Source organism: Chanos chanos, chromosome 14, assembly GCF_902362185.1.
Source record: "Chanos chanos chromosome 14, fChaCha1.1, whole genome shotgun sequence".
In the NCBI taxonomy this organism is placed as follows: domain Eukaryota; kingdom Metazoa; phylum Chordata; class Actinopteri; order Gonorynchiformes; family Chanidae; genus Chanos; species Chanos chanos.
In genome coordinates, this window is record NC_044508.1 from 2654497 (window position 1) to 2678460 (window position 23964).

General features: G+C 42.1%; 1 protein-coding gene across 1 annotated transcript; it reads right to left on the reverse strand.

Moving 5' to 3' along the window:
* Positions 1 to 9630: 9630 nt before the first annotated feature.
* Positions 9631 to 23318, reverse strand: ypel1 (yippee-like 1). The gene is made up of 5 exons (XM_030791671.1): positions 23176 to 23318; positions 20201 to 20485; positions 12566 to 12609; positions 11792 to 11900; positions 9631 to 9846 (listed from the first exon to the last, which is right to left on the reverse strand). The coding sequence occupies exons 2-5, from the start codon at positions 20315 to 20317 to the stop codon at positions 9757 to 9759; spliced, it is 360 nt and encodes a 119-aa protein (XP_030647531.1). The 5' UTR covers positions 20318 to 20485; positions 23176 to 23318; the 3' UTR covers positions 9631 to 9756.
* Positions 23319 to 23964: the final 646 nt, after the last annotated feature.

Sequence of the window (23964 nt, forward strand, 5' to 3'; positions counted from 1 at the left end):
AGGAAAAGAACTTTCTAGTAGTTCAGTTCAAAAAGCTTTTCAAGTTGAACTACTTTCCTACGAGTCCAAGAAATGACAGGAAAAAGACTCACAAGTCTGATTTTCAGTAAATCACAAACAGCTCTCAATACCGCGTTGCAAAATACAAACTGTGTTAGCCAATGACAGAGCTGTGTGTGGTTGCTGCACTGGTATGTCAGTGAAGCAAAGCAAGGCTCTTCATCAGAATAAGTGCAATCACACCCACGTAACTCATTTTATCTTGTCCTAGAGCTGTGGAGTGCGTGTGTGTGTGCATGTGTGTGTGTGCTCCGTTAATTGAGTTGGTATGTGTTTCACGTCACAGTAGACCATGGAACTGGTCTTTGGCTCTCCGCTGATGAGGAAACACTACTGTTGAAGACTGACTTAGTCAACAGGTTGTGCCGCTTACGCAAGAGTTTAGGACAACAACTGCACCCCTCTGCAAACCTCAGAAAATATGTGTGTGCAAGACTGTGTGTGTGTGGGTGACACAGAGGGAGAGAGAGAGAGAGAGAGAGAATCTTTGTGTGCTGTGTGTTCGTTTCTTGTCAGTTGCTCAGAGCTGCAGTCTACAGAATGTGCACTAATCCAGCACAGAATATCCTCCACCAATTCCACTTAGCAGTACCTGTGCATATGTCTGAGAACCGCATGGAACTACAGTTAATGCTCTTCTCGTACACTTTTATAGATTTGCAGTAAAGTTTACAGTAAAGTTTACTGTAAAGTTCGAACTCCATGATGACCCTACAGATATAGGTCTGGCGTAAGGAAAAAACACCGTTAAGTGCTGACACGTAGCCAGCCTACCTGTAAGGCTGTGTCTAGTGTGCTTACCATGCAGTATTGATCCAGATATTAACTGGCGGTTTTGATTTTTGATGACCAAAACAAGACTCTGTTGTTTGCCAACAACGATGTTATCTCTGCGCCATCTTCGCGGGGTTAATTGTCCTGTCACCAAAGTTCGTCAGAGAGAGAGAGTTCGCAACAACCACAGGATCGTGTCAATTAAGCGCACGGCACAAACATCTCAGGAAAGTGTGCGTACGCGCGTCCTTCGACACGGTTTCGACGAACAATGGCCAGGAGCTGCGCCAAATTCTCCTTTAATTACAGACGCCTTTTTTTCTAACTTGTGTTTAAAGTGAATGAACACTGCCAGTAAACGTGTCTCTTCCCTTTGTCACAGCGCTTAACCTCGCGTGGGAAATGACTCCACGGCAGTCTGTATTTAGCGAACTTAAAATTGCAGGGTCATAGACCACTTACCGGGGGAGCAAACGCAAGGACGAGAGGAAGAGGGGAGGCTGGGAAAAAGGCAGTATAAAGGATACTTGTTGGATGGAGGAAAATATGTTCCCTGACGTATGATATTGAATAATGTGAGGAAAGGAAGCCCGGAGCAGACCATTAAAATCACCTCGGTTATTGTCGAAGCCTACACGTCGCCTACGGCAATTTTCTATTTTCTTACGTCGCGTCCGCCTTTCATGTGAACCGTCCCTCCAGTTTCAAGCAGCGTTTAACCTCGTCAACTCGTCGGTGGCATCGGTTTTCAAAGCATTTCACATGTATATGTTGAATTAACAGGCTTGTTAGTAATGCTACAACTTTACCTGGAGCTTTTGCCTCACGATAGACATGTCACTGCCTTTGAATGGAAAGCTAATTGAGTCACGAACCCTCAGCTCCATCGCAGGTTATTCACTGATTTTTACGTCTCAGTTTAAATTAGATTTTTTTTTTTTTTCCGTTTAGAGTCCGCATAGGCTCATGTAAGAGGTCTGATTCGACCCAAAGTATGCTGCCTCTCCTTTTTTTTCTACCTGAAAACTAAAAATAAAAGTTGTGTCTGGAACATTCTGGAAGTCTGAAGGGAAAAAAAATTTTGGCTAATCGGTTACCATGGAAACAGCCACACGGCAGCGCGAGGCAACAAAAACTAAACCGTCCGCGTCGATAAGCGACTGTGACTGTAGCTCGCAAAGCCAACGGACCGGAGCAAATCGAATCATGATTACTCGGCCCCGATCATAATTTTGTTACAATCTGCCTCCAGTACCATCTTTTCTTCGTCCTTTTCTTCCAAGGTGAAAGCCCCCTCCAGACACTTGAAAAATGGTTCAACGGTTACCCTGTACATATGTGTGCCTGCGCCCAGGCGAATTCATGTTCAGCAAGGCCCCTAATGATAAATCATTCAGTTTTGAAACTGGAAACAGGGAACCTCTTTCACTCCCACCCCCCCCTCTCTATCTCTCTCTTTCACCCCCCCCCCCCCTCCAACACACACACACTGCCAGCAAGGAACAAGACGTTTCTCTCAGACCAGCTTCCACAGACTCTCACAGATGTGCATACACACACACACACACACACACACACACATACAGACTATTTTTGGCACACAGGCTCACTTATTAAGACTGTAAAAGGGGGCCTTTTAAACACACACAACACGGGGAATCAGGGCACATAAATGTACACACACACACACACACATTTAACCTATACTTATGTCTATTCAATAGGTGGGCAAGAACCATTTTGTCACCGTGTTGCACACAAATAATCATATGTCAACACCAGACGATAGCAAAGCCACTGTCGCTAGGAAACCACACAGTATTCTTAGAACAAAGAGTGAGCTAGAGGTTCATTGGACTAAACGGTAGAGAGAGAAAGAGTGAGAGTGAGAGTGAGAGAGAGAAACAAAAACAAGAATCACATCTTATCTCTCCGGCCCAGACGCTGTATCTGACTACCCATCTCTCGTTCTTTGTCTACCAAGCACTTGGACTAAGGCCAAAAGTCACAAAGTATGGACAAAAGCCAACAGAAAGCTAAAGAGCAATCAGACTCTATCTGTCCATACAGTTTAACACTGAAACTCTAACAGGGATTTAGAACTGACCTCGGTCACGGTGACAGCGGGGGTATGAATAAGTGTGACTATGTCATCAGTAATTCACCAACCCTTTGGAATGACGGCGTGATTTAAAGGCATATTCTGAAACAACCTTTTATGGTAATCATATCACAATTCAACCCCATGTGATGATGATGATGATTATAATGATGATGATGATGATGATGATGACGATGACGATGATGATGATGATGATGAGGAGGAGGAGGAGGAGGAGGAGTTGGATGAAGATCAGAGTGCACAGTATGGCTTTTCAACACATTTGTCATACATACGAACTGCATCATTGACAGTGTATGAAATGTAAGTTACAGTTGGTTTCTTTTCATTGTGTTTTTCTAGAGATGTCATGCAATAGCCCGGGACAAGCCGTTGTGCTAAAATTAGTCAGAGAGACTTTGCTGAAGTGAACATTAAACCGTGTTGTCTCATTAATGTTGACTGAGTGTTAACTGAATGTTGACTTTCCTGTCTTTTAGCTGTGCAAAACTTCCTCCTTGGTCAATGAGTGAAAGGACTTCTAATGTCATTCATCAAAATACAGTCTCTGTTGTCCTACAACCCTAACAGAGAGAGGGAGAGACAGCTCTGATTGGGGAGGAATCCAGACAAAGTTAATGACAAACTGTTTAAAAAGCCACCCTTTGTCTCCAAATTGTGTGTGTGTGTGTGTGTGTGTGTGTGTGTGTTCTCCATTGCATTAAAACAGAGAGGGCAAATGAAAAGACCCTCTGTCAACTCAGTGAAGTGTGTATTTAAGAGAATATAGCTCCCATGACCATGCTCTTTCATGTCTTGTCTTTGAGATTTCCATCAAGGTTAAGAGCAATATCCGTGATACGCGATCAGTCTGACTGATTCTAATTACGTGGTGACGGCAGCAGCCGTTTTGAGCCTCTGTTCTTTAAAATGGCCAGTGACTCAAAACCTCCCCGACTCCACATTGTCAACCAGGGTCAACGCTTGTGAGAGTCTCTTGCTCTAACGTTACCACCAGAGAAAGCAGCTTTCACAGAAAACGCAAGCTGAGCTGCAGATCTTTAATTAGCAAGATTGAAGACAACTTCGAAAACAAAAGAACCATCTTTTTCACGATTTAGTTAAGCGGTTAATAAGCATAGTAAGTAACTTTTGCTACCACCTGTCTGTATATTCTTAATGTCTGTGTCTATAAATGTGAACTCGTTCAGTAAATGGGGTCTCTCCTGTAGGGTGGTTTACTGGTCATCTGGTTCAAACAGTGTCGTCAGGTCAGGCTAGACTAGCCACTGTGCCGTCATGCCGCTGCTAACAAGGTAAATAGGATTTAGTGAGACAAGCTGGCTTCTCAAAATCCCAAAGCCCAAACACCTTAATTCACTGTCTCACAGTTGGACATAAAAGCCTAGACACGCATCAGCAAACCCAAGGTAAACAGCAGCAGGGCAGGGCTAATCTTTTCAGACCAAAGTGAAACTAACGCATGTTTTCATGAAAAGTTTGGTGATTAGCGAGTTACCCATTCTGAGTAATTCTTCATAGCAGGCCTACTCAGACAACAGACAAAAGTCAACAACATTTCTTTAAGCATCAAAGCACTTGACAAATCAGTGCTCAGGATGGAGAAATCAACCCTTTTTTTTTTCCCCATCTACAACTTTTGCCCCAATTTGGAATAGCTCATTGAACAGCTCATAGTTTTTAAGTGAACTTTTCGCCCTTTGATAATAAACAAGCCCAACGCAGTGTGCTACAGCTCTTCTTAACCAGAGCAAGGCAATAGCTCAGACATGGACTTCCCTGACACTGGATAACGTCACGTCGGTCAGTCATGGCTGACTTCTTTCCAAGGGAACGTAAGGGGAGCGACCAGTTCAGTTTGCCATAACTGCAGGGCTACGTCTGTAACTAGCGACACGCGGGTCGTTGCCTTCAGTCAACTGCACATAATTGGCCCGTTTGTACACGCATCATTTCTCCCCTATGTTCCATCTCCTGGAATATGGTTCTAGAACGCTGCCCCAGCCCTTCTAGAATCATGCTGCATTCTAAGCTTAGGTGAAATGCCAGCCTTCATCACCAGTTTACAGGATTAGTCTAATTCCCAAGCCAAAAAAAAAAGTTAATCATTTTAAGATTTGATTATTGGACTGCAAAATGCTTTTGGAATTAATTGTCAAGCTTGCTGGACTTTGCCTTTTCTTGTTTAGCATTTCACACTGTTGAAATTTATTGGACTTGTCCACCTGACCAAGAGAGGAGAATTGAATTTAAGGGTTAGCAATGTGCATGAAGGTTGCATTTGAGTTTAGTTACACTGTTGAAAATGGAAACATTCCTCTCAAGAAGGGTTTTAGAGGGTCCTGGTGGAAACGAATTGATCCAACCCTTCCTGTTTAATTAGCTCATTAATATTCTTACACGCTCACTTAACTCCAAAAGGACTCACTTAAAAACACAATCAGTTTATGCTGCAAGCTCTGTTTAAATTACTCTAGTCAACACAGTCAACAAAACAACAAAAAACAAATAAGGAGTTCCATACATCACCCTGCAGCAGACACCCTGCACCCTGCATGTCAACACACCCATTCATTCAACCAACTGTAAACGCTGATTCTGAATAGTTAAATGAATAATTAATGAATGGATATTGTTTTTCCTCTGAAGTTGAGTAATCCAAACCATGCCAGTCAAATATTATTTTAGCTTTATTGTGATATCTGATAGTTTACAATACAGTGAAAAACAGACAAACAAGACATATCTTTACTAGGACAGAATGCAAAGCAATGAAATCAAGTAAAAAGGAAAAAAAAAAAGCATGTCCTTTTTTGTGGGTTTTTTTTTTTTTTTGCTTTGAAGAGAAAAAAAAAAAATTGAAACAGGCACAACATTATATAGCCTTAATAAATATGTCATGCTTTACCCCCTAAATTTTAACAGTCCTAAGAAAATAATTCTTCAAACTTACAATCTCTTCCATTTCATACCTAAGATGCCTCAAACTAAATATTTTTTTTATACGTCATAGCCCAGAGATGGACAGAAGTAAAAACAAAAAAAAAAACAAAACAACAACAAAAACAAAAACTTTAAAACCAGTGTCACCAAAAAAAAAGAAAAAAAAAGAAATGAAAAAAAGCAAAGGGGTAAACAATCCTAACCAGCTGCAAATCTCACAGAAAAAAAAAACAAAGAAACAAACAAAAAAAAAAAAACATCAAAATGCTGCTGTTTCAGGAAAAAAAATCTCACAAAAAAACATTAAAATGCTGCTGTTTCAGAAAAAAAAAGCAAAAGAAAAAAAAAAAAACTAGCATACAGAGCAATTCAAACAACCTTTAGCACGACAGCAGAGTTTCACGCTTAATGTTCAAGAGGCCACAACTTAATTTTTGGTTTTGATTTGATTGATTTTCCAGCAGTCAAACATTCATGATTGTGACTATATCAAAGGAAACGTGTTGTTGAGTTAAAGAGTCTGGCCCTGTTAAACCCTAATTTCAGCAGACATATTTGGAGTGTACTACCAGCAAAGTTGGCCTCCTTTGCTTATTGTTTGTTTGTTTGTTTTTCTAAAGTCTTGGTCTATGTTTGTGCGTGAATTGGACAGGAGAATCCAGCTCACACTATCCCAACGTTCACGAAGCAACATGACCAACAAAATTGCGTTGCTACTGGGATCTCACTGAGAAAACCACAGAACAATTCAAATCAACTCTTCAGATATTAAAAGAAAGAAAGAAAGAAAGAAAAAATGCCAATGGTCACCATCAAGCTAAGAGAATACAGCTCAGAGTGACAGGATTAATCAAACACAAGGTAAACAATTCAAACAAAGAAGAGCTAACAATTAGCTGAATCTTTAAAAAAAAAAAAATTGAAGGGGAAAAAAAAACCCCACACACACACACACACACACACACACACACATACGAACACACGCTCGCACAAGCACACTCATACGCACACACATAAAGCCAGAGGTACGGTGAACAAAAGTGCTTCAAGTCGGGGAAGTAAAGGAGCTAACCCAGTAGAAATATGTATAAAACCTTAAATATGTTACTTTTATATGTACAAAAAACTGTGACAGGGACAATGTCTTGTCTGTAACTTGTTCAAGTAGGATATCTCTACAACTAGTTGGTTTTGCATTGTCTTTGATTTTTTTTTTTTTTTTTTAAGATCATGTGACCTGACTGACCTTCTTTGTGTTGAACGATAGGTGAGGGTTCATCACTGATTCAAACCACACCCCCCAACCCCTCCCCTAACATTACCTCAATATTTAACAATCTGTTTTAATGCTATTTCCGTAAAAGTCTACATTACATGCCTCAAAATTCACAAAACGGAGAACAAGACCCAACCCCACCCTCCCCAATAACCACACCCCCTTCTCAATAGCCCCACCCCTTTCTAGCTCTACAGAATAGGGCCCAATGAAACATAAGAACTCTTAACTCTTAATTTGACTCCTAAACCTATAAAAAACATCGGTTGATCTGTTTTTTTGGGGGGTTTTTTGTAATAGTCTCTCGGGTGGATTAAGGTTCTCTGAGGTTATTTATTTGTTTTCTGTTAAGTCTGTCTTTCAAGGTAATTTTGGCCAACAAGGGCTTCCATAGATGTGCTGGGATAAGTGACTAAGTCATGCACTGCACAACAGAGGAGAGAGAGTTTGTTTTTTGTTTTTTTTTTCTTCTTTTTTTCTTTTTTGAAGAGGCACATGCTCCATGCTGCTTAGAGGCAAAGACAAAAAGGAGGAGGAGCTACAAAAAAGAACACAGCCAATCATGAAGCTCGCAGACTGCAAAGCGCTAAAGTGCAGAGGACAACAGTGAAAATACGGGATTGCATCTTTTTTTGTTTTTTCTTATCTAATAGCAGCAAAGGATCATGAACAGAATCTGATTCCATTTTTATTTTCTTCTTTCAAAATAATTAATATAAGTTTGGGCTTTTTGTTGTTTTTTAGTCTGCTCAGATGGGGTGTGGCAGAAAATTAAGTTTTTACAACCTTTTCTTTTCTTTCCTTTCTTTTAAAGAAAAAAAAAAAAACTAATACGATTTCAGATTTTGCTGATTTCTATAAAGCAAGCAGCACAATTATTAATCTATAGGGAGATGATTATGCCAGCAACCACCCAACCCTGAAATATCATTCCAAGTGTATATATATATATATATGTTTATATATATATGCTTTTTGTATACAATCACTCAATCAACAATAAGAAGGCCATTGAAACAAAACAGACAGACAAGACAAGCACAGACACACATACAAAGACAAATCTTTGCCTCTAAACTGATGGACCAGACCTCTGCAAAGTGCAAACAAAGTAACTGCATTCAAGTATGTCGTGACGCGATGCTCGAACACACACACACACACACACACACACACGTGAGTGTGTCCTGACGTATGCGCACAGGTTTTCTTTACACACATATTTATGAAAACACCCATGATCGCATGTTTTTGTTTTTGTTTTTGTTTTTCTCTGTTAAGTCGTGTAATTTGTCAAAAACTACATGAGGGATTTGGTGTTAAAGGTGTGTTTTGGGAGGGGAGGGAGAGGACAAATGTATATATAAATGACTGTCTATATGCTACGAGGACATTTGTTGGCTTCACCTTTCTGTCCAGTGCATTCGCATTGCTTGTTTCGAGTCTTTTTGTTTGTTTGTTTGTTTTGTTTTGTTTGTTTGTTTGTTTTTGTCCTGTTGCAAAAATGGAACCAGCCACAAATGCCACTTCAACACTAAAGAGTTTTCTGTCCTAAAATCTTCCCTCAGCACCACATATACTGCTAATAACAAGGGTTTTGTTTTTCCTGCAAAGTGGACGCCACTGTACCACGATGTCCAAGAACACTGCACAGTGAAGAGCTTCATCGGAAGAGAGAGAGAAAGAAAAAAAAAACACAAAAAAGAAAGAAAAACACAGATACAATAGATAAAACACAGGGATGAATCATAAATATAAAATGCCATGCCACTGCAAACGCTACCCTGCCCCTGTTAAACCCCGCCCACCTAGCCCCGCCCACTCACGGCGCTTTAAAACTGAGACAATGCTACATTCTCCACTGCCAGTCATAACTCGTAATGCTAATCATTCTCCTAAGCTCGACTTCCCACCCCACCCCCATTAACCCCTCCCCTGACTATGACATCACGCCGCAAAAAGACTGAAGAGCATGCTCAGTAACAGAGGAGGACATAGAGGCTCAGGTCTGACTGGAGAAGGGAGAATAATGTTAACCGGTGATATCAAACTGCCTTTTAAAAAGTAAAGACTCCTGCAAAAAAAAAAACACACACACACACACACACACACACACACTTACGCACACACATTACTACCATCCGCAGATCACTCAAGAGAAGGAAAAAAAAAAACAAAAAACAGTGTCTTCAAGATACTGGATGAGACGTCTTTACACAGAGCGGTACACGTGTACAGACCAAGCACAGCAAACCTGGACTGGGAAGGAATTTACAGTCAAACGGAGGGCTGCCAGAGACCCACAGTCCGTCTCTGAGTGTGTGAGATGCCCAACATCTCTCTCGCTCCCGCACTCTCTCTGTCCTGCACAGTCACTCGACCGCCGGGGGAGTTTGTGTGTGTCAGGAGAGGGGACATGACACATTGGTGGTGTGTTTGTGTGCGTGTGTGTGTTTGTGTGCGTGTGTACGTGTGATGTTGTCGCTCTGACAAGTCTGTAACAGAGCAGCCAAAAAAAGGTCACAAAATGGGGAAATGTTTTTGTTTGTTTGTTTGTTTGTTTGTTTGTTTTCCCCGTAGGTCACTCCCAGCCGTTGTCCTTGATCATATGAGCCAGTTCGATGATGAACTTGCCCTCTTTGTATTTTTGACTGCTTTCAAACGCATGCTCCTGCACAACAGAGAGAGAGAGAGAGAAAGAAAAGGATAATTGTGTTAGCTTTTGACAACGCAATCAGGCTAAACAAAAACACTCATGTAACTTTACGAAACCTTTCTTTACTGACGTGCATATTATACACAGACAGGTTCACCATCTTTTTTTTTCCTGTGACACAAAGAGAATCTACATCTTTGGAAATGCCTCATTCATTCAATAACTCATTTACTTCATAATAACAAATTAAGCTTAGCAAAAACAATGACATCTCAAAAACTTGTTTTTAATTTTCTTTTTTTTTTTGGTTTGGCAACCAAAAAAAAAATGCATTTAACCATTAACTTAATGACTCATTTCCTGACCGGCAATCTCTCTCTCTCTCTCTCTCTCTCTCTCTCTCTCTCTCTCGCTCTCTCTCTCTCTGTCTCTCTCTTTTTAATTAATATTTTAAATGAGGAATCAGAGCAGCGGCTGTTTAATTAGAGATAGACTGGGATGTATCTCGGAGGAGGGGGGGGTGTGGGGGGTGTGCGACAGGTCAGACCACATTTCGTCCAAAGACGACACCACAGTGTGTAATTACAGTAAGACAACGAGGGGGAGGAGCCTGGCGGCCGGGAGCAGCACCATCATGGGCTGAGTCCCATAAAAAGGCTTCTGTACTTTATTTTTTTCCCCCAGCAAACTGGTACTGGTATCTACCCACCAAGCCTTTCTTTCCAAGGGAAACACGACCACATCATTCCTCAGTTTGAATGTAGTGGTCCTTAAAAGACAGTCTCAGAATTTTCCTTTATGTGGACCCTTTGAAGACGCGACGCCTCTATTCTTATCCTCAGAACAACAATGTCATTTCCTCTCATTTTATTTCAGGAAACCAATATTTACCAATGATTTCTGCTGTTTATGTTAGGAAGCATATCAATGTGCAACTTTTGCAGTGCAACTGGGCAAAAGCAGTGTTATGTTCCATTCTCACTGACCAATAGGAAAGGCCGCTGCTTGGCTCCACGTCTTTGAGAGCCAATGAGAAACCATCTACCAGATCACACATGATAAGGAAGACTTAACACTTGCTAAATGTTTCCATTTTCCGCCACTATTAGCAAAGCGAACATAGATACACACAGAGATGGATGTGCAGATGTTTAATGTTTTTCTGACATCACAGAAAAGGAGGAAAAATAATGTGAAAAACACAAAAAAATAGATCCAGCTCATTTAATGTGTATGAATTAATTCTGACAGGATCAACCTCCTTACACAGACAGAAAGAGCGGAAGAGTCCTTAAACTGCCAAAAATAAAAAGAGCTTATCAAGTGCCTTATGTCACTGTTTGGTTCTCATCACGTCCTAATCTTAAACACAGGTGAGGCTAAAAACAGGGCATACAGTTGGAGGCTCTTTTTTCAGAGAGAGAGAGAGAGAGTGAGGTGACACCGCTAACGTCCGAATGGTTACTCAGGTAACATTAGATCAGGAGCATAAATAAATCACCTTTAGAGCGCGGTATCGAATGAGTCGACAGGTGCTGCCACGGCAACAAATCCTAGCGACAGCAGGGGCAACTGCCCCCGTGAAAACAAACGCCCGAATTCCGGGATAAGGGGAGTACCTAGCACAGCTACTGTCCACAAAGTGTATCGGAAAACTCCGCACTTAAGCACGGTGATAGATTTGGGATAGATTTAGTGCTGTAAAACTGTTATGCCTAAGGAATGCGACAGGAATGAAATATGCCACAGGAATGCCACAGGAATGAATTTATGCCACAGGAATGAAATAAAGACATGAGAAATTGACCTATGTGGCACGTATAAGAGAGTGGCACACTCCCCCAACGTTTAACGGCGAAATCCTCGAAATGCCGAAAAGTGAAAGGAAAAGTAACAGAGAGCACAGAGGAAGTGAAGTGCCGAGTGCATAGGCGCCGGGGAAATCAAAGTGCAAACGTACGTATTTCCAGCCCAGAGTGGTTTTGCAGTTTTCGCAGTAAATATCTGCCACGGCGTGTAAACCAGTCAGAAGAACCCGCTCCTCCGCCGGCCCACAACCCACGTTCACTCTGCCGAAGAGAGAGAGAGAGAAAAACAGAGAGAGTGTCATTACACACAGAAGAGAGCACAGGACACCTGTCAATCAAAGACACATCTGTGATGCTTGTTGCTATGTTTTCATATTCACTTGCTGATAGGCGAGGGGCTGGTGATCACCAGAACAATGACAGATGTTCTGATGCTTGCTTATGAGAGCCAAAGAAGGGTATGCACCAAGACACAACGTTTACAAAACAAAACAACTTCACTTTCTTTTTTTGGTTTCTTTTTTTTTTTTTAAGCTTAAGACCAGTTGATAGCTTCAAAAACACATGCACACACACACACACACACAAACAGAAGACTGTACCCTCAGAATGTACCCACTTATTCTCTTTAATACATTCTCTGTATGGGACTCCAAAGCTGACTGTTGCCATGACTACCGCCTGAAATAGGGACCCCTGCCTAACCGACTGTGGTCCACTCATACAGCGATGCTCCGATGGACTGCTGGGACTAGACTTCTGTGTTGGCTAGGTGACTGGGGAAGGATTCTTTCATTTCTCTGAGCGGTACAAATTCAAGCGCTGGGTTTAGCTCTGGGTCGCAGGTACGTTACCCATACTTTAGTTATAGATGTAAAGAAAAACAAACATAATGACTTTTTTTTTTTAATGAAAACAATACTTACACTGAGTTGAAGAGGTATGCCCGTCCCTGGCTGCCTTGGAATGACTAAAAAAAGAGAGAGAAAACAAAAAAACAAAGCATGTCAGTGCAGGAATTGGCAGAGAGGTATGGGAGTGTAAAGAAACAAGCCCTTAACAGACAGGCATAAGAACCAATCAGATGTCCTTATATTAATGTCTCTCTTGTCTGAGAAGACAGTGTATCATGGCTCCACAAGAGCTGCAGGTTCATGCAGAGTCAAGTGGGCCACAGGGGGGGGATTGTACTGGAAAGTCCAGGACAGCAAGCCTGGAGCCCAGGGCAAACATGACCACTGAAGTAATATACAAGGATAAAAGTTGTCTTTGTTAGAGGGGAACACAGAGAGTGTATGCATAAGAGGGCTTTTTATAACATTTCACCCTTCTGGCAAACATTAGCTTCTTCTTCTTCTTCTTCTTCTTCTTCTTCTTCTTTTTTTAGCTCTCAAACCAAAATAAATCAGTAATTTTGTTAGTATGACTTATGGCAAAGCAGATCTGTTTTGACCTTGTGTTGTTCCGAGTTCTGTAGCTCTCTCTCTCTCTCTCTCTGTCAAACGTTTCCTGTTCCGTCACTCCCTGGGCTGACCCGCCCGTTTTAGACATACACTAATTGTGTTAAACCCTCTTTAGTTAACCTAGCCTGCACAGCTCCGGGCGTATTAGCACTAGCTTAGCATTAGCACGGATCATTTGGGTCACTGGAGAAAGCGGTGAGACAAGGAGAGGATGATGACATCAATACCCATGACTTATCACGTTCTTAGGGGACTTTTTTTTCTCTCTCCCTGACCCCTTGTTGCCCGTACCCATAAAGTCATTCTGCAGCAATACTAAACTTAATGCTAATGCTAAATACTAAAGCTACGAACCAAAGAAGACCTTCACTTAAATTAATGTACTGTACACTTTTCCATGGCTGCCAGTTACTGGAAAAATTAAAATTTAACAGGGAAAGTAAAAGAACATTATGTTTTTGTAATGTGTTTTCAAAGAAGAAGAAGTTATGATGGTGTTTCTGTGCGCCAGACTTCACGAGTGTAAGACTGGATTAGGCACAGCTGTCGAAAAACAGACAGTGTGTAATGGGAGAATGGGCATGCTCCAAACTGCTGGCTTTTAGAGGAGCCCTTTATACAGAACCAGTGCCCAGCTTAAACCTTTCTGCTGCTACACTGACAGAATCAGGGGTGACCTCTGTCCTGCAAACATTAAAAACAAGCTCATGAGAGCTTTCCCAAAAAAGTTCACCCTGTACGCGTGTGCTGAAGCCATCTATAGACTCATTATCTTAAAACTTCAATCCTGGCACAACCCTGAACTTTCTAATCTCTTCATTTATTGATTTGCAATTAGACCCCCCCCCCCCCCCCCCCCCAAACAAAATAACATTTTCCTTCTGTGATAGCTCGCTTCCTTAAAAAAAGGCATAGCTTACATAAACTAGCCTTGTCCATATCCCCTTGTGTCAGTCAGTACACACAGGTAAAGCAGGTATGAGCCTTTGGAGACAAGCCAATGGCCAGTGGCCAATGCCCTGGTCTCTCTGTCAACCTCGGTCACTGTGGAAACGACTGCCAGGAACCAATCGGCTTTTGTTTTTCCATTGCAAATGAGGCTTGAGGCTGGTGGCCTTCCTAATACAGGATAATGCAGACCTCAGTGACTGGGCTGTCTGCAGGTCTCTGACAGGAGTGTCAAACTGCAGGTAAACAGAAATACAACGTTGCAGGGACGTTACGTAAAACGTTTGAAAGCCGCTGTGTTTGAAAGCCAGCTGTTCAGTGTACTCAAGGGAAGAAGTAAACGATATCTCTATGACAGTAGCAGAGAAGGAATGCAGAACATGAGCATGGGTATGTACAGTCAAAGCCCTTTGGGACCAGTATTCCAATAACGAAATTTTTTGGCATTTTGCCACTGCACACACACAAAAAATGGTCTTGACACCTGTTTATCATCACGAAACATGTAGTGAATAAGAACATTTTTTATAATAGTCTTTGCCCTGAGCAATGACCATTTCAGGTTTCAAAGCTGTTAATTAAATAGGAGGTGCTCCAGCAGAGCTGGTTTTGAATCCGTGCCATAGATACAGAGAGAGAGAGAGAACCAATCTGTTGAATCGCTATCACATCAATAACTATCATTACAGTTCTTGTAGGTCAAGTCAGTTGTCAGCAAAAGGGCAGCATTCTTCCTCAGACATGTACTTAACTCAAACCTCACACTGCAGAGCACCGTGGGAAAACAGGATCCTTTCTATGCAAATGAGAGAGGAGAGAAGGTGAGACTGGAGGGACCTGTAGACCTTGGCACCTGACTTATAAAATGAAGTGTTAGCCAAGGGGCAGATTCCTCAAAGCGTGAGGAACTTTCACACAAGACCAGTCCGTGTTCGAGCCTGCGACTGCCTCTCACGTCAGCCACGGCGGTGGGTTGGACAGGCAACTCAAGAATCGCAATTATTTTGGGATTATTACGTTGACCTTTTGATCTCAGGTGGTGAGTCTTTCAGATCCTCTCCTTATGTTGTCTCCTCCGTTCGCACCGATCTTCGTAAAGATCAGATGGCCTTAAGCGCAGCCCTAACACTGGCTCGTTTTCACAGTTTCCGCTAGAAGAATAAGCGAACGGAGAGAAACAGAGAGAAAGAAGAGGAATCCGCAAAATGCGCACGATGCACACGCCGCGATATAAACAAAATTATTAATCCCCAGAAACGTTACCGCAGCTTAGCTCAGGTTTTCACCCATCCACTTCAGATTTACGCCAGTGAACTTTGTTTTATAGCTTCTAACCTCTGAGTCTATCGACATGGCCCGACATGTTCCAGGCTGCCACTGTGCTCTCTCGGCTCTGCTCTTGCCAAGCTAATGACAACAACACTACTGCTGGCAGACAAAAGGTGAAACTTCTGCGACGAGACACATTGAAATTTCTCGCTTCCTCTCTTGCTACTGTGAGCATGATCTCATCTTTCTGCTCACTCCCACAGACTCCGTCCACTGAAAAAAAACCAAACAAACAAACAAACAAACTCACTAAACAGAGGTCAACAGTGTTTACGTGGTAACAGTTAACTTTGACTTGATTCTTAAGAGGCTACTTGGACCCTGCCACCAAGTGATCATGACATAATCTGACCCACTAAATGGAAAATAATCGCTGCTAATGTGCTTCTCTTCGCCCATAAAAGAAGACAATAGGTTATTAAAGGCATCCAGACTGTCGTTCCAAGACGCTGACTTAGTTCCAGCCCATTCGCTGTCATTTCCTTTGACTTGGGCCAATCCAGTGACTCAACTTCAGAAATGTGCGGGATTTTTCCTGACCTCTTCTTGAACTTCAAAAAGACAAACAACATTAACTCCCTCCAAACTCTCAATTGTTACGGCACGCTATCCGACTGCCTAGCCATCTCTTCGTCCATCTGTTCATCGACCTGTCCTTCCCAACATCCATCAATCCATCTCTTCTCTTCTGTAGGCCGACTACAAGGCTATCAGCCCGGGCCTTGCTAACACAGAACAAAAAGAACCATTCTTCTCTCTGGTTTCACTGTCTTATTAATCTGATGTTGGGTATAGCACTCTTATTTCTCTCTCTGTCTCTCTCTCTCTCTCACTCACACACACACACACACACACACACACAAGACACCAGATATTTTTCACCCAGTGACTAACCCGCTGATGAAACTGAGAACAGAACAAAAATGTCATTTAGCGTCAGTACAAATTCTCCTCTCTCATTTGTCGGTGATGTTGTCATAACTTTGTCGGGAAGTGTCTGATTCAGTGTGTTGTGATGGGTGATGTCTTATCCTGAGAGAGAGAGAGAGAGTGATGTCAAGCATTCAAACAGCCTCGCAGAGCCAGGATTTGAACCTAAGGGTATAGGGTCAGGCTCAACTCAGACTTAAATACAGTCCTAAAACCACCTAGCACAACAGCAGTGAAGTGGTCCCCTCCAACTAACTCCAGCATGCAGTCTATGGGATTTAGACTTTGATCCGTAAAGAGAGAGATCACATCTCATTATGACCCATAATCGAGACAAAGGGTTAACAATTTATTACTCCACATAATCAAACACCTCATGTCTCTTAGTCGTGAGCCCCCCAACACACACACACACACACACACACACAGACAGACACACACAAAAAGCCAATGTTTCCAGGTTTCAAGTAACTGTGTCTGACCATAAAGATCTTAACCTAAACCTATCTCAGATGCTACATAAAAGCCAGAACCCTGGGTTTTCTTATCATGAAAAAAACCCTTGCAGTAGGTAGACTATATAATGATAATCCTGTTCCAGATGGTCGCGTGTTTGCAGGGGCTTCATGAGAATGCCATGTGATTTCCAACAGAGGCGGCTGTAAATTAGCCTTTTTTTTTTTTGCTCAACATTGTCCGCGTTCTGGCTTTCGATGGCCGTTTGATGCTTCTCCAAGAGAACAGCGTGTGAGAACTTGCCTTTCGCTGGCCGGTAGCTGTGTGTCGCTAATCCTCTTTTTAAATGTCGTTCCAATTCTTGGCAGGATTTTACACAACGTAATGCCATAATGTTGTGACGGTGCCTCAAACCTGCTCCGTTAATTAGAGTAAAGGTGACACTTTAATCAAGACACAATTCTTAAATAAGAGTGGAGGGAAAAGCTCTTCAGCGGATACACGGACACTAACATCGAAACAGTGCCTCAAGTCCATCCGTCTATATTAGTAACTCGTGATTAAAAAAAAAAAGTAAAATTAAAAATAAAGCTGTCGCACCTGTCTCACACAAACAAATACTTCGTCATATAAAACAGACAGAGAGTAGTTTAGGCGTTGAACTGGACTTGCTGGGAGCTTTTTTATGGTTTTACAATGTCACGGTTCGCCCAGCTGTTAGCGCAAACAACAAAAATGTTGCCTAGGCAACGAGGTGCCATATTTCACTCGAGATGGGACAATGACAGCACCTACCCAAATTTCAGAATCTCATCTTCAGAGAAAAACTCCATGTCTATCATAAAACTTTAATGAGGGCAAAGATCAAAAGAAAACACGCACAAACAAACTCACAGACCGCTTGTTTTGAATTTTCTTCCCCTGTCGCCCGTCATTTGGGTCACTTAGTATTTTACTGTTTTTGCATTTATTACCATACTGCAGCCCCGTCCAATCCAACGAGACCAGCCTGTGGTATCCGGGGAGCACGCTAACAGATGGTTAGAGCACTCTATTAGTGTGAAATGAACTGTCCACTGTACTGGGAGAGTCGGGATTCGTTGATTCTAATGAAACTAAACGTTCTATTGGCCCCCACGTTATGATTCCCTAGATACCATTATGACATCACTGCTCTTCTCTTCAGTTTTACAGTCCCAGGCTTGGCATGACATGGTCGAAAACACCAGGCATAGGATATAAGCTTCCTCCCTGTGACATAATCAGCTTACAGTAAATGCCAGCTCGGACCGACTGCTGAGCTGTAGAGAGAAGAGGAGAGGAGAGGAGAGAAGAACAGATGAGAGAGGAAAAGAAAAGGGAGGAGAAGAGAAGAGAAGAGAAGAGAAGAGAAGAGAAGAGAAGAGAAGAGAAGAGAAGAGAAGAGAAGAAGATGAGCAGATTTGAGGGGCCGGAAACTACCATGCACCAGTCACATGGACAAACACCTAGCCCCTGACAGCCATCTTGAGGGCAGTGGCTTTTTCTGCTCCTCTGTAACCATGGTAACACCAAGCGGTCAGACACTCCCCAAGGCCCCAGTGTGTTGCTGCAAGTGCTAAAAGATTAAATATGTTTAACGCCAACCGCCCCTCCTCCGGGATACACCAGAATGGCGCTACCCGTCCCAAACCAATCCCATTACAGCAAAAGGGACTTCTATCACCAAGGAGATCTCATCCTAAGGCCTTGAATCAGAAACTTCATAAAGAATGAACTTTCTACATCATGACGATTTTCTGTTAAACTCTACAAAGGTAATGGTGGCAGTGCGACGGAGCTTGACTGATCGAACGATGATCTGAGAAGCTAATTGGCTGTTTGACTGATGGTGGGCGGTCACAATGCAGACATCAGCAGATGCAAAAACATTCCAACAGATCAATCTGAGATGACAGTGTCTCTGGAACGTTTGACCAGGCCTCATTTTTGGCGTGTGCTCTTTGAGCAAGTATCTTAAAGCCTGATGTTTGTCTTTGTCTGACTGTTTGATGCTTAGTTATTTTCCTTCGGGTGGAGTAAGTTTATTTTTTAATGAAATGTATGTAAAGGTCTAATGCAAACTATATATAGCATTCAACAGGGCCACTCAGTTTGCATGTTTAAAAATAGACAGACATATCAGGGCTGCCCAAATGACTTAGAGCACTCTCCCTTTCTCTCTCTCTCTCTCTCTCTCTCTCTCTCTCATGACTGTTTGGAAACACCAGTTAGCCAACATTCCATTCTTCATCTCCAGTCCAGCCTGGAAAAATATGTGCCTTGGTGACTTTTAGAAAAACCTTGAAATCATTTCAAACTGTTTAAATCACAATCACAACAGTAGCTCCTTTGCTCTTCTGCTTCCAAAACTCCATTAAAAAGCGTAGATGCTGAGTTTAACCTGTTGCTCTTCTACAAGCCATGGATCACTGTGTTAGGCAATATCTCTGATCTTAATTAGGAATCTAAAATGCTCTTTTCTCATGTCCCAGCTCCATGACTGCTCAGAGAGAAAGGCATGTACGTTCTTTTCCCGACGGAATCAGAGGTGTGACACATACGCACTGACAGATGAAGCTCCAAGCAGGTCAATGAAAACCTGTCCTTCCTAAAACCTGTTGTGTGCAGATCTTCCAGAGCACAAACACATGGCAAAAAAGGCAGACAATGCCTCAGATAGCAAAACAAACTTGCAAACAAGCACGCGGTCCCGCCTTAGCTATACATGAGATTCTGATCACAGACGAGATGGATTGGTTGTGACAAGTGGAGGGTGTTTAGTGGCCTGGATCATCTTTGCCTGTGGTGTGATCAGCTTATAAGCGTCTGGGCTTCTGAGCACGTGCAACCCACACTAATAAGGTCCAACCAACTGTCCACTACTCAGCACCAACATGAGCTCAACTTATGCACTGTGTGAGGGAGCAGGAAACAAACAAACGCTATTCAGTGTGTGAACCTTGCATTCTCAGAATCTTATAAACCTGTGCTTTAGGGAGCTGGATATGTATGTTTCCCGGGTGTGGGTTTGTGTGCGTGTTTGAAATAAGTTAGTCAACACTGGGTGGTTCAGTGTAAAACGCAAGCATAAATGTATGCATATGTGTGTTTAAATAAGTGTGTGTGCAAACAGGAATCTATGTATGTATGTGTAAATATATATGAGTAGCTGAGTATGTGTGTGTGTGTGTGTGTGTGTGTGTGTGCGCGCGTGTGTGTGTGCGTGTGCGCGTGTATGTATGTTTGGCAGGTGCATATACCTTTGTAACGAGTTTGTTATAGTCGATCAGGAGTGTAGTTACTGTGTATGTGCATATAAGTATTTGAAGTGTGTGGGGGAGTGCGTTGTGTATAATGTTTGTGTACATTCTGGATCAGCCACTCGTGGTCGTTAGTGTGTGCATGTGCACGTACCTTTGAGATGAGTTCGTCGTGGTTTGCCAGGTGCGCCCTGCAGTGGATACAGCTGTAAGTACGATGGCAACTGGGCAGGTAGGCTTGGAAGGTTTTGGACTTGGTCATCTTCACCATCTCACTGTCTGGATTCTCCTGGCTGGGCTCGGGACTGGCACTGGACGAACTACAGCTCTGCTGAACTTGCTGGCAGAAGAAACACTGGAAGATGCAAGCAAAAGCCGTCTTTGTTCAGGAGTGGGTGTGTGGTTCTCTCCACACAAACACCACGAGAGAAATAACGACCTGTGGGATGGAAGGATGGACAGGTGGATGCAAAGGAGGGAGGGAGGGAGAGAGGGAGGGAGGAATGAAAGGAAAGAAAATAAGTGTGACTTTAGTTTGTTTATGGGCACGTTTTATATTTCATTTTATGTTCTCTCCATATTTTCAACATTATATTAAACTGTCTCGAAAACTTGGGAATAAAACAGAATGTCGACAAACAGCAGTAAAACCTATTTCAAACAGAATTACATCACCATAAAAACACTCCCTTGAAGTAAAATCTATAGTCAGTTGTAAAATCGGCTAGAGCTGTGGAAACCGGCCCCTTTGTGTTTTATCAGAGTAAGTTTGGAAAATGTTCCAGGAGAATAAAAACATTATCTTGATGAAGTGAGAACAGGAAGGCGTTGTTCTTGCTCTGGGCATTTCTCATGTACATTAACCACCAGTGTCCAAAAAAACGTGTCTAGACATGTTCAGTGTGGTTATTTTTGAGGAAACAAAACGCTCTGTGGTTTCTTTCTTTATTTATTTATTTCCTTTCTCCAGTCAAATCCATTGAGAGCCTCCTCACTCACACACAGACACTCACAACATAGCACCAGGACCAGTTACACAACTGCTCTTCCCTCCACAGGACATCTTAACCAACTTCTGCTAAGACAGCACACAGACTGACAAGTCACAAATGAACTGCAGGACAGTACAGACTTAACTGGCTCTGAGATGCATGAACCTTTTATGCAGGTCTTCAGGGAAAAGCACAGGTTTACATTTATGATGTTGTTACTATCTCTGTTTATTGTCACATATTTGCCTTTGTACAGCTGACCAAGGCAAGAAGCTACAAACTGTATTTGTGTTCACAGACTGCCTGAAGGTTCCCCAACTGCTTTTGTTTTCATATGCTTGACTTCCCCTTTTTAATTAACCTTTTCCTGTGAACCCAAACAAGAGCATATTTGTATGTTTCAGAGACATTTCATCATTTGGTTCTTTAAAAACGCCTTAACATGCAGTGAAGATATTATTCAGCTTTTGGTTAAAACAGCACTAAAGATCAGAGAGTCGATGAACTAATGAACATGTTATCAAAAATCGAAAAACGAAAACCGACAAAACATCGGAAAACAACATAAAATCAAAACAAACACACTTCCGCAGCAGAACAGGAAGTCAAACGACAAATCGACCGACAGAGCGCGTGCTCCGTGTATGTGCGTGCGCGTGCAAGCATGAGTGGTGAGTGCGCGGTCCCTTTACTGCCGCTTTTTTTCCTTTGCAAAAGGAAGTTTAGCCGATTTTGGTTGATTTCATACATGTCTTGTCTTACCAAGTGCTCACGAAACTTCCCCCTCTAATAACAAGTACAATTTCACGCAGTGACAAGTGATTGTTGTTTGTACAGCAAGCTGAAAATGTTTATCATAAACCATAACAAACTGAACTGGGTTTTTTTCAGACTTTGCTTGTACGCGTTTACTTGTGTATTAATTTTGATCAACAACCCAATCAAGACCTCCAGCATATTTCCGTTGTTGCGGAAGAAATACATATTCAACCAAAGACCCTCAGAGTCAAGCTGGAACGTTTCTACTTTAGGCAGACTTGAGTGAACAGCATAGTTGAACCGATCGAGGTGAGAGATTTGCGGTTCTCTGGATCTGCTTTTAGCAAATACATACTTTGGTTAACAGTTTCATTTCGAGGGGAAGGGAGATCAAGTTGCCGACTCAGACAAAGTCGACTAGTATAATATTACACTCATGTCACCAACTCAGAATATACAAGGTTAGCAATACGGTGCAGAACAAAGGAACGCTCAGCCCGCGTGTTAACTTGGAAGCAAAGCGTTAGCCAAAGGAAGCCAGAGAACACAGAGGAAGTAGACTCGGGGATAAAGCTAATCTTAAAAAACGGTGACGATTTACCACGGTCGGATTAGTCTTAAGTGGAAGAAGAAAAAAATAATTGTGCCTGTTTACAAATCCTGTTGTGCGAGGCCTCGGATATATTATCAGCCAATTATCAGCGCGCTGTGTTGCACGCTCTAAACTATAATATGTTGTTGTTGACAACTTTTCCTTGTGACAACGACATAGGCTTGTAGATGATCTTAATACAGGTATGATTATTCTAACTTTGCTGAATGACAAGCAATGTAAAACCGACCAGACGTCACACAAAAGCAAGGTGAACACACACACACACAATCTGTGTCAGTAAATAGAAGGGGACTGACAACAAAGAAAACTGACTGTGAGCAAAAAAAAAAAGCACACTGACCAACCGACGTGGATTCAAAACAAAAGCTTAGCAAACGTGTTACTTTTGTTTCAACACAGGAAGAGCAAGCGTGCCATTTGCACATTAGACCCTTTGACGACTTGGAGACAATGGACAGAGATAAAACGAGGTTTATTTGTGAGGACTGTGATCAAATCGACGCTCTTATATTCTGCGCGAAGTATCAACAACTAAGCGTACAGCAAGATCGGTGGATTGTCTATTTCTCCCTTTGTAACCACCAAGACAAAGAGCCAAGAGCAAGACACTATGATGTTATTCCGTCAAGGCATTTTCATATGAAGTCTCTATCTACCTGCATGATCTATCAAACATGGATGTAGTTGTGGTACCATGTAAAAGCTTGCTGTCAGTTTAGAAACTATTAAGATAAACCATGCACACTGTCGTTCAACACTCACCACCTGAATTGGATTTCCTCGAACAAGCTTTGGCATAGAGTGAGATTTTTTCCCCTGATGCAGAGAGATATTAATAGTTTTCACATAACGTCTAAAAGGTTGCCGTCGGTTTTTTAATAACTTGACTGAGCCGAAATATTGACTCCAAAACCGTGAACCGATAATATCCGACAACCTTTTGCGATAGTTATCCTATGCATTTCTGTTGGCTTTTGTTGTGTTCTTTGTGTTATGAGAGAGACTGACTCGAGCTGCTTTCTCATGACAACGTCACGAGATGGACGTCCCCCTTCGGCGTGATTGACACTAGAGCTGTCCAATAGTTAACGGGGAGGGGAGGAGTTACAGTCAAGGTAGACGCACACCCGGATGTGTAAATAAATACAGAATGGTCATATAGTTCTGCAATAGATGATTCATAACAGTGCAAATTATTTTGCATAAGAAAATGTTATGGCGAAAGGACTATTACTAATTGCACCCGGACACCATTTCCTTTGTCCACAGAATTTCATCTTCCAATATAATAGTGATAATAATAATAATAATAATAATAATAATAATAATAATATTCTGTTTCCACATTTGAAAAATAATGCATCAGGGCAGGTTGTTAGTAATGAAGTGGATTAATTCAGCAGACATAAGTAAGCATGCCTGTCTAACTAATAGGATACAGGCAGGGAAATTAGACTCAGAGCTGCTACGGAGTCTACTTTGCATTCACTGAGCTGAGAAAAAAGCCTTTATGTCGGTTTTCTGGTTTTCTTTCTGCAAGAGAAACTGGGT

What these genes read in the sequence shown, in the direction of transcription:
- ypel1 (XM_030791671.1), bottom strand. Translation starts at nt 20,317, where the DNA reads ATGGTGAAGATGACCAAGTCCAAAACCTTCCAAGCCTACCTGCCCAGT. An exon ending in GCATACCTCTTCAACTCAGT is followed by an intron (nt 11,901 to 12,565) that starts GTAAGTATTGTT and finishes TCTCTTCGGCAG; the next exon opens with AGTGAACGTGGGTTGTGGGC. An exon ending in CCACTCTGGGCTGGAAATAC is followed by an intron (nt 9,847 to 11,791) that starts GTACGTTTGCAC and finishes TCTGTTGTGCAG; the next exon opens with GAGCATGCGTTTGAAAGCAG.